At 38.5% G+C, this 18,098-nt stretch overlaps 1 protein-coding gene across 10 annotated transcripts; it reads left to right on the plus strand.

Annotated features, from left to right (window-relative positions):
• Positions 1-306: 306 nt before the first annotated feature.
• LOC104586076 (leucine-rich repeat receptor protein kinase MSP1-like) lies at positions 307-17,403 on the plus strand. Of its 10 annotated transcripts, XM_010243182.3 has the most exons (6): positions 307-540; positions 661-807; positions 1,876-1,968; positions 3,390-3,448; positions 12,779-16,774; positions 17,043-17,403. In XM_010243182.3, the coding sequence occupies exons 3-6, from the start codon at positions 1,964-1,966 to the stop codon at positions 17,309-17,311; spliced, it is 4,329 nt and encodes a 1,442-aa protein (XP_010241484.2). In that variant the 5' UTR covers positions 307-540; positions 661-807; positions 1,876-1,963; the 3' UTR covers positions 17,312-17,403. The 10 variants fall into 10 exon arrangements, with proteins under 10 accessions (XP_010241484.2, XP_088760114.1, XP_088759905.1 ...); XM_088903988.1 differs by having other exon boundaries at positions 307-807; positions 3,368-3,448; XM_088903779.1 differs by having other exon boundaries at positions 307-807; positions 3,368-3,448; positions 12,794-16,774.
• Positions 17,404-18,098: the final 695 nt, after the last annotated feature.

Raw genomic sequence — 18,098 nt, forward strand, 5'->3', positions numbered from 1 at the left:
ACCCAAACCCAACCCAAAATAACTTTGGGTTCATAAATTTCAATCCTAAGCCTAAATCGAGTATCGACCCGACCCAAGGGTTGGGTTCGGGCTAACCCGGCCCAAGTTGCAGCCTTAATCCCAATGTGCGGCTGGGAGGCGTTGTGAGGTTGGAAAGAAACAAACGGATTTTCTTCACTCTGTTTACAAGGTGGGGCCCATGAAGTTCGCAGAGGCGGCAGAGCGAAGAACCGAAAATCAGGTACTGCAAGGTTTATTTGATTCGCGTACCGAACAAGCACCCGAGACAAATTTCCCGCATATTCTCGTCTGACTGTTGGTCGGGCAATCCAACGGCCATGCAGAACTCTTAGCTTGTCTTTTCGGAGGAGAGAGAGACAGAGGCGGAGAGCTGCATGTAACTGTCTCTGCCTTTGCTGCATGTGAGGGCTCATGCCTTAAGGCCAGTTAGAAAAGGACGACAATCCCCTGCTTAGAGAGAGAGAGACAGCATGGCCTAAACGTACGGAACCAGACTGAAGCTTTGCAAAAGCTCTGCAAGTAAGATGCTCTCTGGTCTCCGCTTTTGTTATCTTCTTCTTGGCCTCTTCGTCTTCACTCTATTCGATCTTTCTTCAAAAATTTCTCTTTTGTCGCTTAAGTTTATTGAGCCTGGTTCAGATACGTCGGTTGCAATTGGGATGCGTGAGTGAATCTTCTCTGTGCTTCTACTTCTCGTTTATCTTTGAAGTTTGAACAATGTTCTTTTCTGCGCTTTCTGCGACTCCAACAAGCTCCATTACTGCTTTGCTTCTGAGAATGTAAAATGTATGTAGGAGAGAGGTTTCTAGAGCTAATTTTCTTTCACTATTTTTATCGATTCGGCATTTCTTATCCTGCATTTCCTTCACAGTAATCGATAACAAGAAATTTCTTTCGGAATGGTTTTGCATTTTTGTCTGCTTGGATTGATCTCCATTAAAAGGAAACAAAAGAAACCAGTTTTACTGACTGCTCTTCTCTGTATCGTTTGATATTTCTAGGGTTTTGAAGCTTTCTCAGTCGCTCCTAAACTTGAATCCAGCGAGCGAGTGAGAGAGGGGGAGAGATTTTAATATTTTTTTCTATATTTAGTAATTCTAGGGTTTCATTTTATTTTTTATTCATCTTTTTCTAATTGTTCATATTATCCTTCTTCCTGTAAGACTATCATTCTTATTCTTTTATTCTTTTATATATTTGATTTGATTTTATTTTTAGTTTTAATTTCTTCCTTTATTTTTATTCTGTTAATCTATCTGAAATCGTTTCGGTTCCTTATTTTAATGGCGTAAGTGGAGAGATTCTCGGATCACTTCCCTACCAATCTACCGATATCCTAGTAGGCTACTCTGCAGACGTAAAAAGGTTGATGTTGCAGGAGATCTAACATTCTCTGCCTTTTAAAAAATTATTTTTTCTTCCTTTCTCACAACTCAGTGCGCTGATTCGAACTGGAAAAAGTATTCCATCTTCACAAGTTATCTTGCTTTGTCTATTCATCTTTTTCGAGCCCAATGCCTTTCATTAATCTCTACTTTCCCGGTTTTCATGTCACTCGTCCACCACCCACCACCATGTTTTCTGCAATGTTTTTGTTGCTGAGACTGTGAGTTTCAGCTATTGGGTTTCTCCATTTTCCATATTCAAGAACGTCAGTTTACTAGTTTAGTACCTTCTCTGTGAGTTCTTAAGGCTTCACAGCTGTTGAACGTGTTTACTGTTTTTAGCTTTTTCTGTGTTGTGTAAGGCGTGGAGGTCGCGTGCTTTTAATACTTTGTTTCTATTTTCGTTATCGAGTTCTTTTCAGTTTAATGGCTGTATCCTTATGCATGTTCTGGTGTTTGACTTTACCAGGTTTTGGACTTTTGGGTCTCTGAAGATGAACAAGGATGGTCCCCATTAATAGCTCATTTATTGCGTTTGCATAGTTGCTTCGAGAGTTATGAGGTGAGTCACTGTCTTTCTCTCTCCTATTATATATAATTCATTTATTTATTTCTTTTCCTTTTTTTTTCTTTGCGTGCGCGCATTCTTTTTTGCTTGTTCTGGACCTTCACATCTTTTTGCCTTTGTTTCTTTTTATACGCTTCCATAGCTGTCCTGGATTTTAGTGGTTTTAGCTTCTGTTTTGTCGTCTTCGTCGATTATCATTCATTTACATTTTTGTTTCTTTTGGCTTTTCTTGTAGGGATTTTAACTTGGGTGAGATATAGAATATATTTTGATGAATTAAAGTGCGGGTCAAATGAACCTTTAAACTTTCTAGAATATTGTTTCTAATTTTGTTTAGTTTTATATTTTTGGTAGAAAAGAAAGAGGATAGCCCAAGACTGGGGTAGCCCGTCCCCAAAAATCAGCAAAGCAAATAAAAGAAAAAGACCAGTAAGAAGGGCCTCCTACCACCGGATTACCATGATCTCTATTGGCTAACCAATCCGTGGCAGCATTAGCTTCCATAAACACATGATTAAACAGAACTCTCCTCTCCTCACTTGGACGGACCTCCAGACACCTATCAATAATAAACTTCAAATTCCATGGGATAAGACCATTTAAGCAATCCACAACCAGCTTAGAATCACCCTCTATAGACACTTTGACCCTCAAAATTCCTTGACAACTGAACAGCCTCCAGTGCAGCCCACGCCTCAGCAACATTGATTGTGGTGTGACCAATAGACTTTGAGAAAGCAGCAAGAACCATCCCGATAGAATCACTAGCAACTCCCAATGGCACAGTTTCCTTCTAAGTTCCTGGAAGCATCAAAATTAATTTAGGCGCCTTCCACTCTACCAAAGTCCAATTTGATTCCTTACTGTAAGTCTCTTTTATGGACAAAATATTCAAAACAATAGGACCTGGCCTTTTTCAATAATTCGAGAGTGTTAATCAGAACAGTTCTTTAAAAAGTACTTCTTTTAACAAGTACTTATTTTAAGTGCTGGGACCACACATTAAGTGGTAAAAAAGTACTTGTGTGTTTGGTAAAAAAGTCACCAAGAAGTACTTTTTTTTTTGAAAAGTACTTACAGAAAAAGTGACCTGAGAGTGGCTTTTTTTCAGCACTTCTTGGAGAAGTGCTTTTTCAAAATGAATGGGACGATTCAATCCCTAAATAATTTATTTAATTCCAGTTTTGCCCCCGCGTGAGGGTTTTCTTCCCTCTCCTCGTATTCGAACACAACAAGCAGAGGGCAGCGACTCCAGTTGCAGGTCCACCGGTGACGATCGACGGTGCGAAAATACAGCCGGCAGACCTGCTGTTTTACCCTTTGTGACTATTTTTTTTTGCTTATTTTATTCGATTTGAAGCATTTTTCTTAGAGTTTTTTAATGCCTGAAAAGGCGTTCTTCTCTTTGTTTGCAGATCTGCAATTGGGCAAGTTTACCAGCAACACCCGACCGTCCATCTGCCGGTGAACGAAGGTGAGTTCACCCAAACTCCTCCCCTCCATGTTTGATGTTATTTTCTTGTTTTTTTGGGTGAATATTTGTCTGGATTCATTTTTTCAAAATTTTCATGTAAGAAATTCAAAATATTTCATTTTTTTTTTGCATTGTCTATGTGATGGTTTCTATGCATGAATAAAATTTTTTTTTGCGTTATTTATCAATATTATTTATTATTTGTCTGGATTCGTTATTTATCAACATTATTTATTATTTGTTATTATTATTATTATTTATCAATAATATTTATTACTTATTATTATTATTATTATTAATTGGGTCCACATGGCGCTCCACGTGTGGGCCCACGTGGGCTCTTAGGTGTCATGATGTGGTGATTTTTCATTGAAATGTATAGTATAATGTGAAAAACATTGTTTATATGTATGAGTGAAGTGAGTGCTAAAATTGTCATTTGTGTCAATATAAGCACTTGTGGGGAAAGTAGCTCACCAAACACCCCCACCCCAATAAGTGCTTAAAAAACATAATAAGTGATTTGGCAAGTGGATCACCAAACAGCCTTAAGTGGTTGCTAAAATAAGCACTTCTAAAAAGTACTTGTGCAACAAGTACTTATTTTAACAACCACTTAATCACCAAACATAGCCTTAAAAAGCTTGTTGTTATTGCTCTTCCACCACTGCCAAAGGATTGCAGCAATGTTCTCCAGAACAAAGCAATTTTTATGAAGATTGTTACTCTCAAATAACCCCCCCCACCCCCCCACCAATGCTTTATACCCATGTTTGAATCTTGTCTATTAGCTGGGTCCACCATCGACCAAACAACTTTTGCTACTTCACAGCTCTTGAAAACATGATTTACATCTTCTACTTCACCGCACAAGGCTCAATCTCCATTTATATTCATTTGAACCATTCCCCTATTTAGGAAATCATTAGTTGGGAATCTATTATTTAATAATAGTCTCAAGGACATTTTATTTTAATTTTAGGTGGGCACACCAGCTTCCATATACTTTTATACCCCTTACTGTATTAATAGCCTCTTGTTGGACCCCTGTAGCTAACAGGTAAGCCGATTTTATGGTACTAATTCCTTTTGGGTTTAATCTCCAAATTATGTCTACTTGATCTTTGACTGGGAGAGCAATAATCTTGATTACAAATTCTACAGATCTGTGGGGGCTAAATTACAAATTCTAATTGAATCTCAATTCTTAGTTGAGTGGTCTATGAAGTCTGAAACCAGTAGGTTCGCATCTGTAATGATATTTGGGCCATATAATTTTGTTTAGTTTTGTCCTAAAATTTTTTTCCCTTTTCTATTTCCTATCATAATCATAATTATGGAAAGCTTCTCTGCCAATTTAATGTCTTCACTACATTTTTACTCTTTCAATCTTTGTAATGGATGATATGGTCGATCCATACCATCTGTCATGCTGGTGGCTCTCTATCAAAGCATGTTTAGATATTTGATTGATGGTCCACAAGGAAACCATGCACTGGTCCTTTCTAAGTACCACCTACTTTTAAGGTCAACTTAAATTAAGAAAACCCAGAATGGAAAACTCTTTTGCCAGATAGTGGGGGCTATTAGGGTGAAAATTTCAACGGGAGGATAATCTGGCAAACATGTGAAGTGGTGTCACCTAATTTATCATTTGTTGGAGCCTTTCGGTTTCTTGGGTATGTCTTGGGGTTCTTCTTCAGGAATTAATTGTTATATGAAAAATTGTTGTTTTAAGTAAGTGATTTTTTGTCTTCTACAATGAATTACTAGGTTGTTTATCATGTTAAATAAATGATGTTCCCCACTTATTGTTTATTTACTGAATGTCATCAGGGACTAGATATCTTTGCATTATTAATATGAAATTTGGCTATATACCTTTTAGATTTTTCGATTAGGGAATATACTATCAAAAGTCAAGCTATGTAGACTAACATTTTGGCATGATTTCCCTGTTTGTTTTGCATTTCTATTTTGCTACAGAATTGTCAATGTGCCTTAGAGTGAAGATTTTTTCAGTTTCAAGAAAACTGAAATTACCTTATGAGTTCCATGTAAACATCTCGATTTGGTTTCTAGTAGGTTGAGGAGATCCTGCCCATTGTAGGGAGAGGAAATTAGCTTCTTAATTCTTACATATTATGGTTTTACATATACCTTGTTACTTTGAATTGGAGGGGATCTATCATCTCTTACTTTTTCCTCATAGACTTGTGGATAGAGAAAACAGCTTGTGAACTCAGCAATCAAAAGATGTTTGTTAATTATTGATGGACTTTCACTGTTTTTGCAAATCTAAGACATTTTTTGGTAATACTGAAAAAAGAAAATTTTATTATGGAATAAAAAGAAATTACAAAAAGGGTGATAAGGTATCACCCACTTGAAAGAAAGAAAACTCAAAACCCACTCACTAATACCCTCTTATAACCCTTAGAACTCAAACTTCTCCTTCAGTCCTTCCCAGATCTTAAACAGAGAACCTTGCTGCTAGAATCCAAAACCAACACATGTGACCCAATAAACTCCCTTTACATCCCAGGACCCAGATCTGAACCGAACAGCCACCGTTTGCAAATCAAACTTCTCCATAGAACCCATCCACACCCGAACCATGCTTCTTTTCCAGTTTCAGAAAAGTCTTTCTTGCAAATTCTTCCCCTCCCAGAAAAAAAATAACCCCAATGTTTTGCTAAATTGTACTTCAGTTTCAACTATATTTTCCATATCCAAATTTCTATTTTTCCCACTTGATCTAAAGTTGCTTCCTATTCCTCGTCTTTTGCCTCTTCTTCTTTGTTTTCATTCTCTACTCCTAGCATCTCTTCTTGAATTACCATCTTCTTTTTGAGCTTTAGAATTAAGATCTATCTCTATCCTCTCCACCTCTCTTTTCTACATATCTGAATAACTATTCCTTCCAATAGGTCTCTGATTTCTGTTCTTGACTTTCACCCCTTTCCTCTTATAGATCCTCTTGAACTTACTACAAAGGCCATCATTTTGCAACTCTAAATTGTGATTAAACAACATCTGTTGCCTCTTTTTGGTCTAAGGGGTATAGAAAAAAATGGGAAACAAGGATCCCAAACACAATTTCCACATATTTCTTGAGAACTCAGCAGTCAGCAGTAGTTAGAAATCAATTAGTAGAACATTCAACTACAACCTGTTCTCTTAGGTACCCTATCCCAAGATGGTTTGTTTCAACATGGAAATGATTCATTATCTATTGTAAATTTTAAATTGTTCTTACACTGTATTTGGATTAAGGTTCAAAGTATCGTTCCAACACAAATCCGATCACAAACGTGCAGAAATAATCTGTCTCATTTCTTTTCATATGTATCAAACAGATACTGGCCCATATTGGGCTGTTTCGGGTATCGGCCGATACGGACCCGAAACAAGCCGATACAGCCTGATACACTTAATTCGTTTCGAGTCCCCTTCTCTCTCATTAGTTTCGTTAAACTATATTTAAGGCTGAATTCTCTCTCATTAATTTTGTTAGTTACTCCTATATTTAAGTGTAACTTCTCTCTCATTAATTAGTTAAAAGTTTTTGATAAATCATTAATTAGTTAAATTACTCCTATAATTTAAGACATAATTTTAAATTTGAATTTGAATTTCAGCGCCTAATTGGAATTCTCTCTCATTAATTTTGTTAAATAATGAGCCTCTCTCTCATTAAATTTGTTTTGTTAGTGTAAAAACTACATAGTTTAGCAATAGCAAGATTTGAACCTTGATCATTAGGTATTAATGACCCCTAATGACCATAAGTTCACCATTAGGACACACCCATTTGCTTGCTATGGTTATATGCATTTTTATTTGTAAGTAAATTTTCTCTTTTTCATAGTGGATGCTTCTCAATAAATGTTAGAATGAATTATTAAAATTTATATATTAATAAATATTAAGATAAACTATATTGATTATTCCAAAATTAGTGTATATACATACACATTTTAGTTTTCTTTTTTTCACAATTTAGTTATTCCATCATTTTTCAACGGTTACTAATTGTGTCCCGATGTCTCAAACTTTATATAAACCATTAAATTTTGATTTTTTACATTTAAATAACTTATTTGCAATCATATAAAACTTGTAATTATTGTTATTAATGTATTATTTTAGGATTTATTTCAGTTTCCTAGCATATTTATGCATATCTTGATTTTTCATGCATATCCAAAGTATCCAAAGTATATACTGGTACGTTTTTTAAAATTGTCTTTCCAATACGCATTGTGTTTCCAATTCTTTCGACCTTGATTTGGATACATATGCAGTTAGGGGGAACTTTGGGCATGTTATTCATATCTTTTGTAAGGTAAATCTTAGTTATAGTATACCAATAAAAAAATCTTGATCATAGTTTCCTGGTTCGTTACTTCCTTAGTTTGAATTTTTGTTTGTACATAATTTGCCATTCTTAAATGAACCCCATTTGTAAGGGGTAGGCTTCCAAGTAATTGGATTTCCTCTGATTTTTCAGTTAAAGAGGTTACTTTTGGTAAGGAAAAAAATATTTATAATGTTAACAATTTCTAATTTTGCCATTTATGCTTGTTCTAAAAAATCTCTAATTCTTGGCTCTTGTATATTGATAGCTAATAAGCCAGACATCTGGACTAGTGTTTTAAAAGGCATGGGAGATGTATGCTTGGAGGAGGCCCCAAAACGCCCTAGGAAGGGAAGGAAAGAGAAGGGTAAAGAAAGAGTGCTAGGGGAGTCTTGCTCCACTTCAATAAAACTTCCCCCCTTTCAGCTAGTTTTATTTATTTATGTATTTTTTGGTACAACTTTCAGCTGGTGTTATGCATCTTCATTCTTCTTAATATAAGACATCTTTCATAGAAAAAGATGAGATCCCTCCTTCCTCTTCTTCCGCTCCCCTTCTTGCCTTCACCCCCCTCCTCTTAAGGACACTTATGCCTCCTTGTGCTGAGGAGGCTTACACCTCTTACGTTCTGAACTACACCTCATGCCTCCAAGTAGTGGAACACCTCGTGTCATGCTCCATGTTTTAAAAACATTGATAAGGACATGGAAACCATATATGGATCCACTATCTATTCAACAAGTTCCAAAAGATTTTGGGTTTCGTTTTTTAATTGATTTGGGGTAAATTTGGTTAAGTCTTTGGTTGGATTTTATTTTTCGTTGACTTTAAAACTAAATTAGAGGACTTGATATCCATGTTGTAAGGTGCCTCTGGGATGCTTTTTTATTTGACTTAGGAATCTAAATTAGATTTAATTTGTTGTTAATGAATCCGAGTTACCTTTCTAATTTGAATCAGGTAACAACATGTCTTTAGATATCTATGGGACCCACATTGTTTAGTTCTTTTTCTTTGGAGGCCTATCCATGCCTTTGAAGAAGCCCTCCTACTTGAGGGCTTTGAATATATATGTTAGAGATATTAGATGTGTTCAACTTTTTCTGTTAAATCACTGAAATGACAAGTGTACACAAGTATTACTTGATTAAGTCCCAAGAGACAAAAATTTGGTGCAGGCTAGTTCCCCCAAAAATTGTGGCGTTTTGTTGGGAAGTATTCCATGGGAAAGTAAACACTCTAGATAACCTACAAAAGAGAAGACATTTCCTCTGTATTTCTCCTAATTGGTGTGTCCTCTGTAGAGCTCACGATGAGGATTGTTACCACCTATTAGTATCTTGTCCCTTTTCTGCAGACCTTTGGGCTTGGCTACTTTCGTTGTTTGGGAGTAGTTGGAGTCTACCAGCAGAAGTTCGTATGCTCTTCAACCATTCTACCTTTTATTGGCCTACAGAAATAGGGAGAATTATGTGGAGATGTGCTCGCACTGCCTTGATTTGGACTCTTTGGGAAGAAAGGAATGCTAGAATTCTTCAAGAAAAGGAAAGGAGTAGTCTGGAATTGAAAGACTGTGTGCTGAATAGGGCAATACCTTGGCTGAAGACCTTGGAAATCTTTCATCAATTCTCCTTCAATGACCTTTGGAGAAATTGGTCAGCAGTAGCGAGGTGTTCATCCCTAAAGGACAAATCAATTACAAGCTGGTCTCCTCCATCCGAAGGCTCACTGAAGTTGAACTTTGATGGAAGTAGCATGGGTAATCCAGGATTATCCAAAATGGGGGGTGCTTTGAGAAATGAGAAGGGAGAGATTTTGTTGCTCTACTCAGGTCCCTTAGGAATTGGGGACTCCATCAGGGCATACATTGACAAGAATCACCAACCAGAATGACATGAATGATGAATCTGATGTCCTCTCCACCAGATGCTGCCTTATAACAGCCCTAAATTTCAAGTTCATCCAGAAATACTCCAAGCCCACTAGCAAACCACTGACTTGGTAGGATGGTAAGGCAACAGAGGATGGTCTCCCTGAAAGACAGAGGATGACCAAGCATGTGAGGGAAGGAGGAAAGTCTTGGTAAGAGGGAAGGTGTTGGTAAGGGTAGTAAGGAGGTAGGAACTCTCTTAGTACTCTTGAGATGATCTCATAAATGGATGGGCGAGGCCGTAAAAGGAGACGAGAAATTAGAAAACAACAGGAAGGAACTTTCATGTCTCAGAAAGGTGGTTCTGATATGCCGAATACATAACAGGTAGGCCCTTTAGGGTTTCACCATGTGTCCAATGAGAATATTTTGGGATAAAGATTCCTTGTCTCCTAAGATTCTCACGTGGGCACGCTTATAGCTACAACCCTTTCGGCTACTCAAAATCATGTGGTGAGGATAAGGTCTTTTTAGTGATCACACAACTAATTGTGAATGGAGTGCCATCGCAGCTAGACGTTGTTGGTAACCATGGTTTACTTTTATTGGTGACATCGTAGGTGTCATCACAGTTCTTGTGCGACTCTAGAAGATTGCATGGTTTTACAATTGCAATTTGTGATGTTTCTAGCGATGGACGTAACACACATTGTAGATTTGCAGGTTCTTTTGTGGTTACCTCTGCATTATCGTGGTCCAAATTGCAATCTCTACGATGATGATCTACATGTACTTACACTACTTATTCAATTGATGTTCAATGATGTAAAAAGGGTCCTTAGTACTTTCTTATTGATTCAATACACTTGGGTGTTTTGATATTTAGAAGGTGTATGGTAGTTTTCTATTTGATCTAGAATGCCTTGATATTTGAATCTCAAGAGATATGGTTTATTTGGATTTTTTGATAATGTACCAGTTCATGAGTTGTAACTTAAAGCAAATTAGGTAATTATGATCTTAATAGGATTAATCATGGTATTCATTTTCTTGATTAACTAGATCCATGAGAACCGAGAGGGAATGTTTCTGTGTTCTGTTGTCATAAAGAATTATTATTAATATAATTCAATGATTCATTTCATAATCACATGGGGAAGGGGGTGGACACGTAGACAAGGTCACCCTACATCGAAAAGTCTTATGTAGTCGTCATCTTTAGGCAAATTTTTTAACAATAAGTTACAGAACATATTATTCAATGATTGTTATAGGTAGGGGTGGCAGTTAGGTATCTTATTTGAAGAATTTACAGTGCATCAGGCCTAGGTCTAGGCTGGGCCTATTCAAATTTTAACAAAACCCCAACCTGAGCCTGCCCATGTTGCACCACAGAAACTGTTCCATTGGACTTCCTAATCTTAGCTGATAGGATCTAAAGCTGTGGATGTAGAGCTACATTATCCCATTAATCTCCAAGGTGGAAGGTTCTTTTTCAATAAATTTTGCTTAGAGGAGTCCATTGAGAACTTCTAGAAAAAGGGACATATCATGAAATGGAGAATAACTCACATCTGATTGTGGACTCTAATGTTTGATCACTATCACTCGGTCATCAATTATCTGAATACATATTTTTCCTTCCTATTTACATGGTTGGAGTATTTATTTGCATGATAAGAATATTGTTTTCTTGAATTGGTTAAATCCTCCGTCATGTTTGTATCTCTTTTCTTATATGGCTATGAAATAGTCAATCATTTTTATCTCATCCTGCCTTTTACTACAGAAGTTATGATGCCCAGATATGAAAGAGTGCTGTCAATGCATCAGGTCTGGGCTGGTCATGGTAAATCAGTCCTGGACCAATTAGGAAATATAGAGATCTGGTTCTGGCCCCGACTCAGACCCTATAGGGTTTGTTACATACAGAACCAGAACCAACCCTATTATTAATCAGGCCTATTGGGTGCAGACCAATAAGCCCAATTGGAATATATAGAGGATTCAAGTTACATGGACAGAGGACCCAAACTACAAAGAAGTAAACCCCTCTACATGTAATCATAAAAAGAAAGGAAATAAAAAAAAAAGAGAAGATTCAATTTCTAACCAGAACTTTACTTAAATTTGAATGATTCTAGAATGAGAAAAATCTACTTGAAGCCCTTAAACATTTTGGTGGAGTTTCAGACTATTGATGCCCATAAAAGAGATCAATTATGTTTTGGGACAGGAGGATTTTAAGGTCTTAGGATGTGTCTAATGCTTTTTCTTCTTGATTTTGATGTATGCTACGTTGATCTAAAAATGAAGCATAAAAGATGAAAATACTGATAGAAATCCCACAGAGGGATTCAGCTACTTAATTTTGATGCGCCTAATAATCATGCATAAAACTATTGATACAAAAATAAAAATGATCCAATAAGAGAGAGAAGGGAACAGAATAAATAGCTTACTGCTGGTTGTTGCTGCTAGAAACTAAAACTCCTAGAGATCACTACTGGATACATCGCTACATATTCTAGTTCTATAAATGAAAGGGTTTTGCTGTAATCAGGTTCTGTGGGCAGGGATATGAATAATTCCTCAACTGAGCTGCTGCTCACCAGCAAACTTTCTGACTATGGTGCCAGCGTATGGCTGCTATTGGTAATTAGCTGTCCTCTTGCTATTTTCTGATCGAGAGGAGAGAGTTGTCCAACATTACATACATAAACAATGATGAAGCTAAAGCATTAAACGCATCGAAATCAAGAAACTGAAGAAATAGACATTTCAGGTGCCATGGGAAGTGTATTTTTCCTGATGGATTGTAACCCAGAGTTATCTGAAAAGGAAGCTTTTACTTGTCCATAGACAATAAAGCTTATAACAGGTGGGCACTTAAAAATAGACTTCTTGTGAGCAGACAACAAATTCAGTTCTTCTCGCTAATACCATGTAATATGGGATGTTGATGGCCACTTCTGCATGAATGAATTGTTTAGATTTTAGAATAAGTTTGCCATGATAAAGAACAGAATAAAAGGTCAAATGATAATGCTTGATTTAAGAAAAAGGAGGCATAGATACTAAAACTCTAATGACCTCTTAGTATTTTATTCTACAGATGCTCCTCAAGTCCTGAAGGTGAAGGGTTCTGAAGGCTACGGATTTGATTGTACAGAACCAAGACTCCTTGAGCTTTCTTCATTGGTGCTTGGTAGAACCAGTTACATAATGTCAGAAACAGCTCCAAGATGGAAGGCTTCTCATCTTTTGGCTTTCTTGATGCTTTTCTTTCTCCAGTCATCCTTATCTGAGGTAAATTACTCTCATGACCTTCAGTCATTGATCACTCTCAGAAATTCTCTCAGCCAGAAAAGGGAATTCATTACAAGCTGGTTCAACTCAGCAATTCCACCATGCAACTGGTCTGGTATAAAATGTGTGGGTCTCAATGTTGTCCAGATAGATTTATCGCAGTTACCTTTAGATCTTCCATTTCCAATGTGCATAGGAGAATTCAGATATTTGAAGGTTCTCAACCTCAGCAAGTGTGTGCTCAGTAGCTCTATTCCTGAAAATTTATGGGGTTTGGATAAGTTAGAATCTCTGGATTTGAGTGGTAACAGATTGCTTGGAGTTATGCCATCTGCTATTTCCAACCTGAAAATGCTTAGAGAACTTGTGCTTGATGACAATAGCTTTTCTGGGAGCTTACCTTCGACCATTGGATTGCTAAGAGATTTGACTGAACTCTCTATTCATGGAAATTCATTCTGTGGATCTCTTCCACCAGAACTTGGGAATCTGACAAACTTGGAATCTCTGGATCTAGGTATGAACTTTTTCTCTGGAAATTTACCATCCAGCTTGGGAAATCTTACTAAGCTTCTGTACTTGGATGCTAGTTGGAATGTATTCACAGGACTAGTTTTTCAGGAGATCGGGAGTTTGGAGAGACTTTTGGTACTTGATCTATCCTATAACTCTCTAACTGGACCAATACCTTCTGAAATTGGAAGATTGACCAGCCTAGAATCCATGAACATTGGAAATAACAACTTCAATGGAGCAGTACCAGCTACAATAGGAAATCTGAGAGAGCTCAATGTACTTTATGCTGATAATTGTGGACTCACTGGTAAAGTTCCTGAAGAAATGTCCAACCTGAGAAGTTTAACAAACTTGAATATAGCGCACAACAATTTTGAGGGAGATCTACCTGTGACATTTGGTGAACTCACAAATTTAACTTATCTTATTGCTAGCAATGCAGGTCTTAGTGGAAGGATTCCAGAGCAATTGGGTAACTGCAACAAGCTCAAGACGCTAGATTTATCCTTCAACTTTCTTTCTGGCCCAATTCCAGAGGGTCTTGTGGGGTTGGAGTCAGTTTACTCAGTCTCACTTGATTCAAACCATTTGTCAGGTCCAGTTCCAAGATGGATTTCCAACTGGAAAAGAGTGAATTCAATAACATTAAGCAGGAACTTTTTGAATGGGACTTTGCCACAATTAAAGCTTCAATCCTTGTCTGTGTTCAATGTTGGTACCAACCAGCTTTCAGGAGAAATCCCACATGAAATATGCAATGGCAATGCCTTGACTGCACTGTTGCTGTCTGAGAATGAGTTCACTGGCAGTATTGAGAACACTTTCAGGGGATGTATGAACCTCACTGATTTGGTATTGTTTGGAAACAGTCTCTTTGGTGAAATTCCAGACTATCTAGTGGAGCTTCCATTGATTACACTGGATCTGTCACAGAACAAATTTTCTGGTGAGCTTCCTGAAAAACTCTGGGAGTCACAGACCCTTATGGAGATAATATTGGGGAACAACCTGATTGAGGGTCACATTCCGGCCACTATTGGTACACTCTCAACACTAGAGAGACTGCAACTGGATAATAATCTCTTTATTGGTACAATCCCAAGTTCCATTGGAAAACTTAAAAATCTGACTAATCTGTCACTACATGGGAACAAATTAACTGGAATGATCCCAGTGGAGCTCTTTGACTGTATAAATTTGGTATCTTTGGATCTGGGTTCAAACAAGCTATCAGGTCCTATTCCTAGAATTATATCCAAGCTGAAACTGCTTGACAATCTGGTGCTAAATGACAACCAGTTCTCTGGTCCAATTCCTAAAGAGATCTGTTCAGGCTTTCAAGAGGTGCCTTTGCCTGATTCTGAATTTTTTCAGCATTATGGAATGTTAGATCTGTCCTATAATGAGTTTGTCGGTCCTATTCCAGCAACTATTGGTCAGTGCACTGTTGTGAAGGAGCTTCTGTTACAAGGGAATAAGCTGAATGGCAGTATCCCTTATGGGCTTGCAGGTTTGGCAAACTTGACCTACCTTGATTTGTCTTCCAATTTTCTAACAGGACCTGCGCTACCTCAGTTCCTTGCTTTGGCAAACCTCCAGGGTCTCTTCCTTTCACATAACAAGCTAAATGGTTCCATCCCTGACAATTTAGGTTCCATGATGCAAAGCTTGGCAAAACTCAACTTGTCAGGCAACCAACTAACCGGTCCTTTGCCATCATCCCTCTTTGGTATCAAGAGTCTCTCTTACATAGATGTCAGCCTGAATTCTCTCTCAGGACCTATCTCCTTTACTGGATGTAATCTTGGAGTCAGCTCTCTCTTGGTCCTTGATATCAGCAGCAACCTTTTCTCTGGTAGCCTAGATGAAACAGTCGCCAATCTGACCACCCTCTCTATCCTAGATCTTCACAATAACACTTTCACCGGAAGTTTGCCATTGTCACTCCCCAATCTTGCTTCTTTAACATATCTTGATGTCTCTAGTAACAGCTTCCAGGACTTCATTTCTTGTGATATATGTAGAATAACAGGCCTTTCCTTTGTCAATTTTTCCAACAACAGATTCAAGGGGTATGTGCCAGAAAATTGCAGCATTGCTGGTCCATGCTTGCCTGGTGAACATGACATACCTAGCTTACAATCTTATCCACCTGCACCCGCTCTAAACCGAATCTCTGTCTGGGGCATTGCACTAGGTGCAACACTCAGCTTTCTCATCTTTTTCTTTGGTCTGCTCAAATGGAGGATGCTGAGGCAAGAAACTGCGGCTCTTTCTTCAGGCAAGACCAAGCCCTTAAGGGCAATTGAGCCAGCCTCTAGTGATGAACTGCTGAGTAAGAAGTGGAAGGAGCCGCTAAGCATCAATATTGCAACTTTTGAGCATTCTCTTCTACGGTTGAACCCTGCTGATATCTTATCAGCAACTGAGAATTTCAACAAGACTTACATCATTGGTGATGGGGGGTTTGGCACTGTCTTCAAGGCATCACTACCTGAAGGCCGAACTATTGCTGTCAAACGGCTCAATGGTGGGCACTTCCAAGGTGATAGAGAATTCTTAGCTGAGATGGAAACAATTGGGAAGGTCAATCATGGGAATTTGGTCCCATTGCTAGGGTATTGCGTCTTTGGGGAGGAGAGGTTTCTTGTTTATGACTATATGGAGAACGGGAGCCTTGATATGTGGCTGAGGAATCGGGCGGATGCTGTTGAGGCCCTTGACTGGCCAGCTCGTTTCAAGATCTGTCTAGGATCAGCCAGGGGAATTGCTTTCCTGCATCATGGGTTTGTGCCCCACATCATTCACAGAGACATTAAGTCCAGCAACATATTGTTGGACAGCCGGTTTGAGCCGCGGGTCTCTGACTTTGGGCTTGCACGTATTATCAGCGCATGTGAGAGCCATGTCAGTACTGTTCTTGCTGGAACCTTTGGGTACATACCTCCGGAGTATGGCCAAACCATGGTGGCCACCACCAAAGGGGATGTGTACAGCTTTGGAGTGGTGATGCTGGAGCTGCTTACAGGGAGGGCCCCCACAGGGCAGACAGATATAGAAGGAGGCAATTTGGTCGGATGGGTGAGATACATGGTAGCCATGGGAAGGGAAAACGAAGTATTAGACCCGTGCATGCCGAGTCTGGGGCCATGGAGGGATCAGATGATTCATGTACTCGACATTGCAAAGGCATGCACGTCTGACGAGCCACGGAAGAGGCCTACCATGCTTGAGGTGGTGAAGCTTCTGAAGGAGATCAGGATGATGCAAGGTTGTGGATGATATTTGACATTTAAAATGAAAGTATTCATGCATGCATGCATACATGCATGTATTTACTATTCAATGATTGGGTTAGATCGCCCAAATACTAACTCGTAGTTTTCATAATTTACCATGTTTCTATATTGAATAGTGAAATTGAAAGAAGTGAAAATTTCTCAATCGATGCCATTTATAGTTAAAAGTATAATAGTAGTTTGATTTTTTTTTTCACAATATATAGTTTTTGCTGTTCTTTAATTTTTAAAAGTTTGCAGGGGTGCTCATGGTTGTTTTTCAGAAAAAAAAGGGTTCGGGGCACATATTTGAGCTGAATCGGTATCGTTGGCAGAATGTCGATAATCGCCAATTGGGACGAGATCCCTCTGTTTCTCCATCCTGTCTTTCTCGGTGTTCAAATTTTCTTCAATTTTTTAATAGTGGGGACCCGTGTGCTACAGGCACTTCTGTTTGGCTGCCATTGGTGATGCAAGGGGGATGCATTGTTTATTTTCTACGGTTCTGCCCAGCGGACCAAAGGTTTTAGTAAAAGAGATTTTATCTCGTTGCAACTACTTCCTTTTGTAATCTTCTAGCCCCTTTGGTAAGGAAAGAAGCGATAGAGTATTGTTGATGTAAGTTTGTATGCGAACGGATCCATTTTGTGGCTAAGGCTCAGTTTGGAAAGAGTATAAATACAAATATGTATACTATAAATACATATAAAAATAATACAAAATATAAGGTTTGGTACTCTACATATTTGCATTTGTACTCCTTCCAAATGGAGCCTGAAGGTTTTTTAAATTCATTGTTCATATAATAAAACAAATTTGGTGATAAATAGATACTTACCACAAGCATAATGGGAAAAAGACGGACGAAATCGGTGTCTTTCCAGGAAGAAAAGAAATGGTCCTCTCCTAAGATCATTGTGTTCCTCTATGGTTTCTGATGTGGGCTAATCCGGCCCAGCCTATTATGGGCTGGGGCATTTAGCTCAAAGGCGCCAATCGGGGTCCGATCCAGCGTAGCAGGGGCTATCTACTCCCATCACACAAGGCCAACTACAGAGCACCCCAGCATCTTCACGGGTACCCGTTATCTGCCCTCGTACGACACTCATTTGGGGCGTCCATCTCCACCTACCTTCAGGCAGTCCAAGTATAAATACGAGGTACCCCCCTCCAGGTAGTTCAAGTATTGGCCGATACGTATCATTCTGGGACCCTTCCGATATGCCCCTACAGTGGGTGTATCGGGGGTCTGACTAGTTCAGGGGATGGAGGGGTCTTAGACTGGCTCCCCTGAACCAGTTTTGAAACTAAAAAAAA

The sequence above is a fragment of the Nelumbo nucifera genome, chromosome 1, assembly GCF_055504915.1.
Source record: "Nelumbo nucifera cultivar China Antique chromosome 1, China Antique-T2T, whole genome shotgun sequence".
NCBI lineage: Eukaryota > Viridiplantae > Streptophyta > Magnoliopsida > Proteales > Nelumbonaceae > Nelumbo > Nelumbo nucifera.

What these genes read in the sequence shown, in the direction of transcription:
- LOC104586076 (XM_088902355.1), top strand. An exon ending in CCATCTGCCGGTGAACGAAG is followed by an intron (nt 3,449 to 12,778) that starts GTGAGTTCACCC and finishes ATGACCTCTTAG; the next exon opens with TATTTTATTCTACAGATGCT. An exon ending in GGAGATCAGGATGATGCAAG is followed by an intron (nt 16,775 to 17,042) that starts GTTGTGGATGAT and finishes AAAAGTTTGCAG; the next exon opens with GGGTGCTCATGGTTGTTTTT.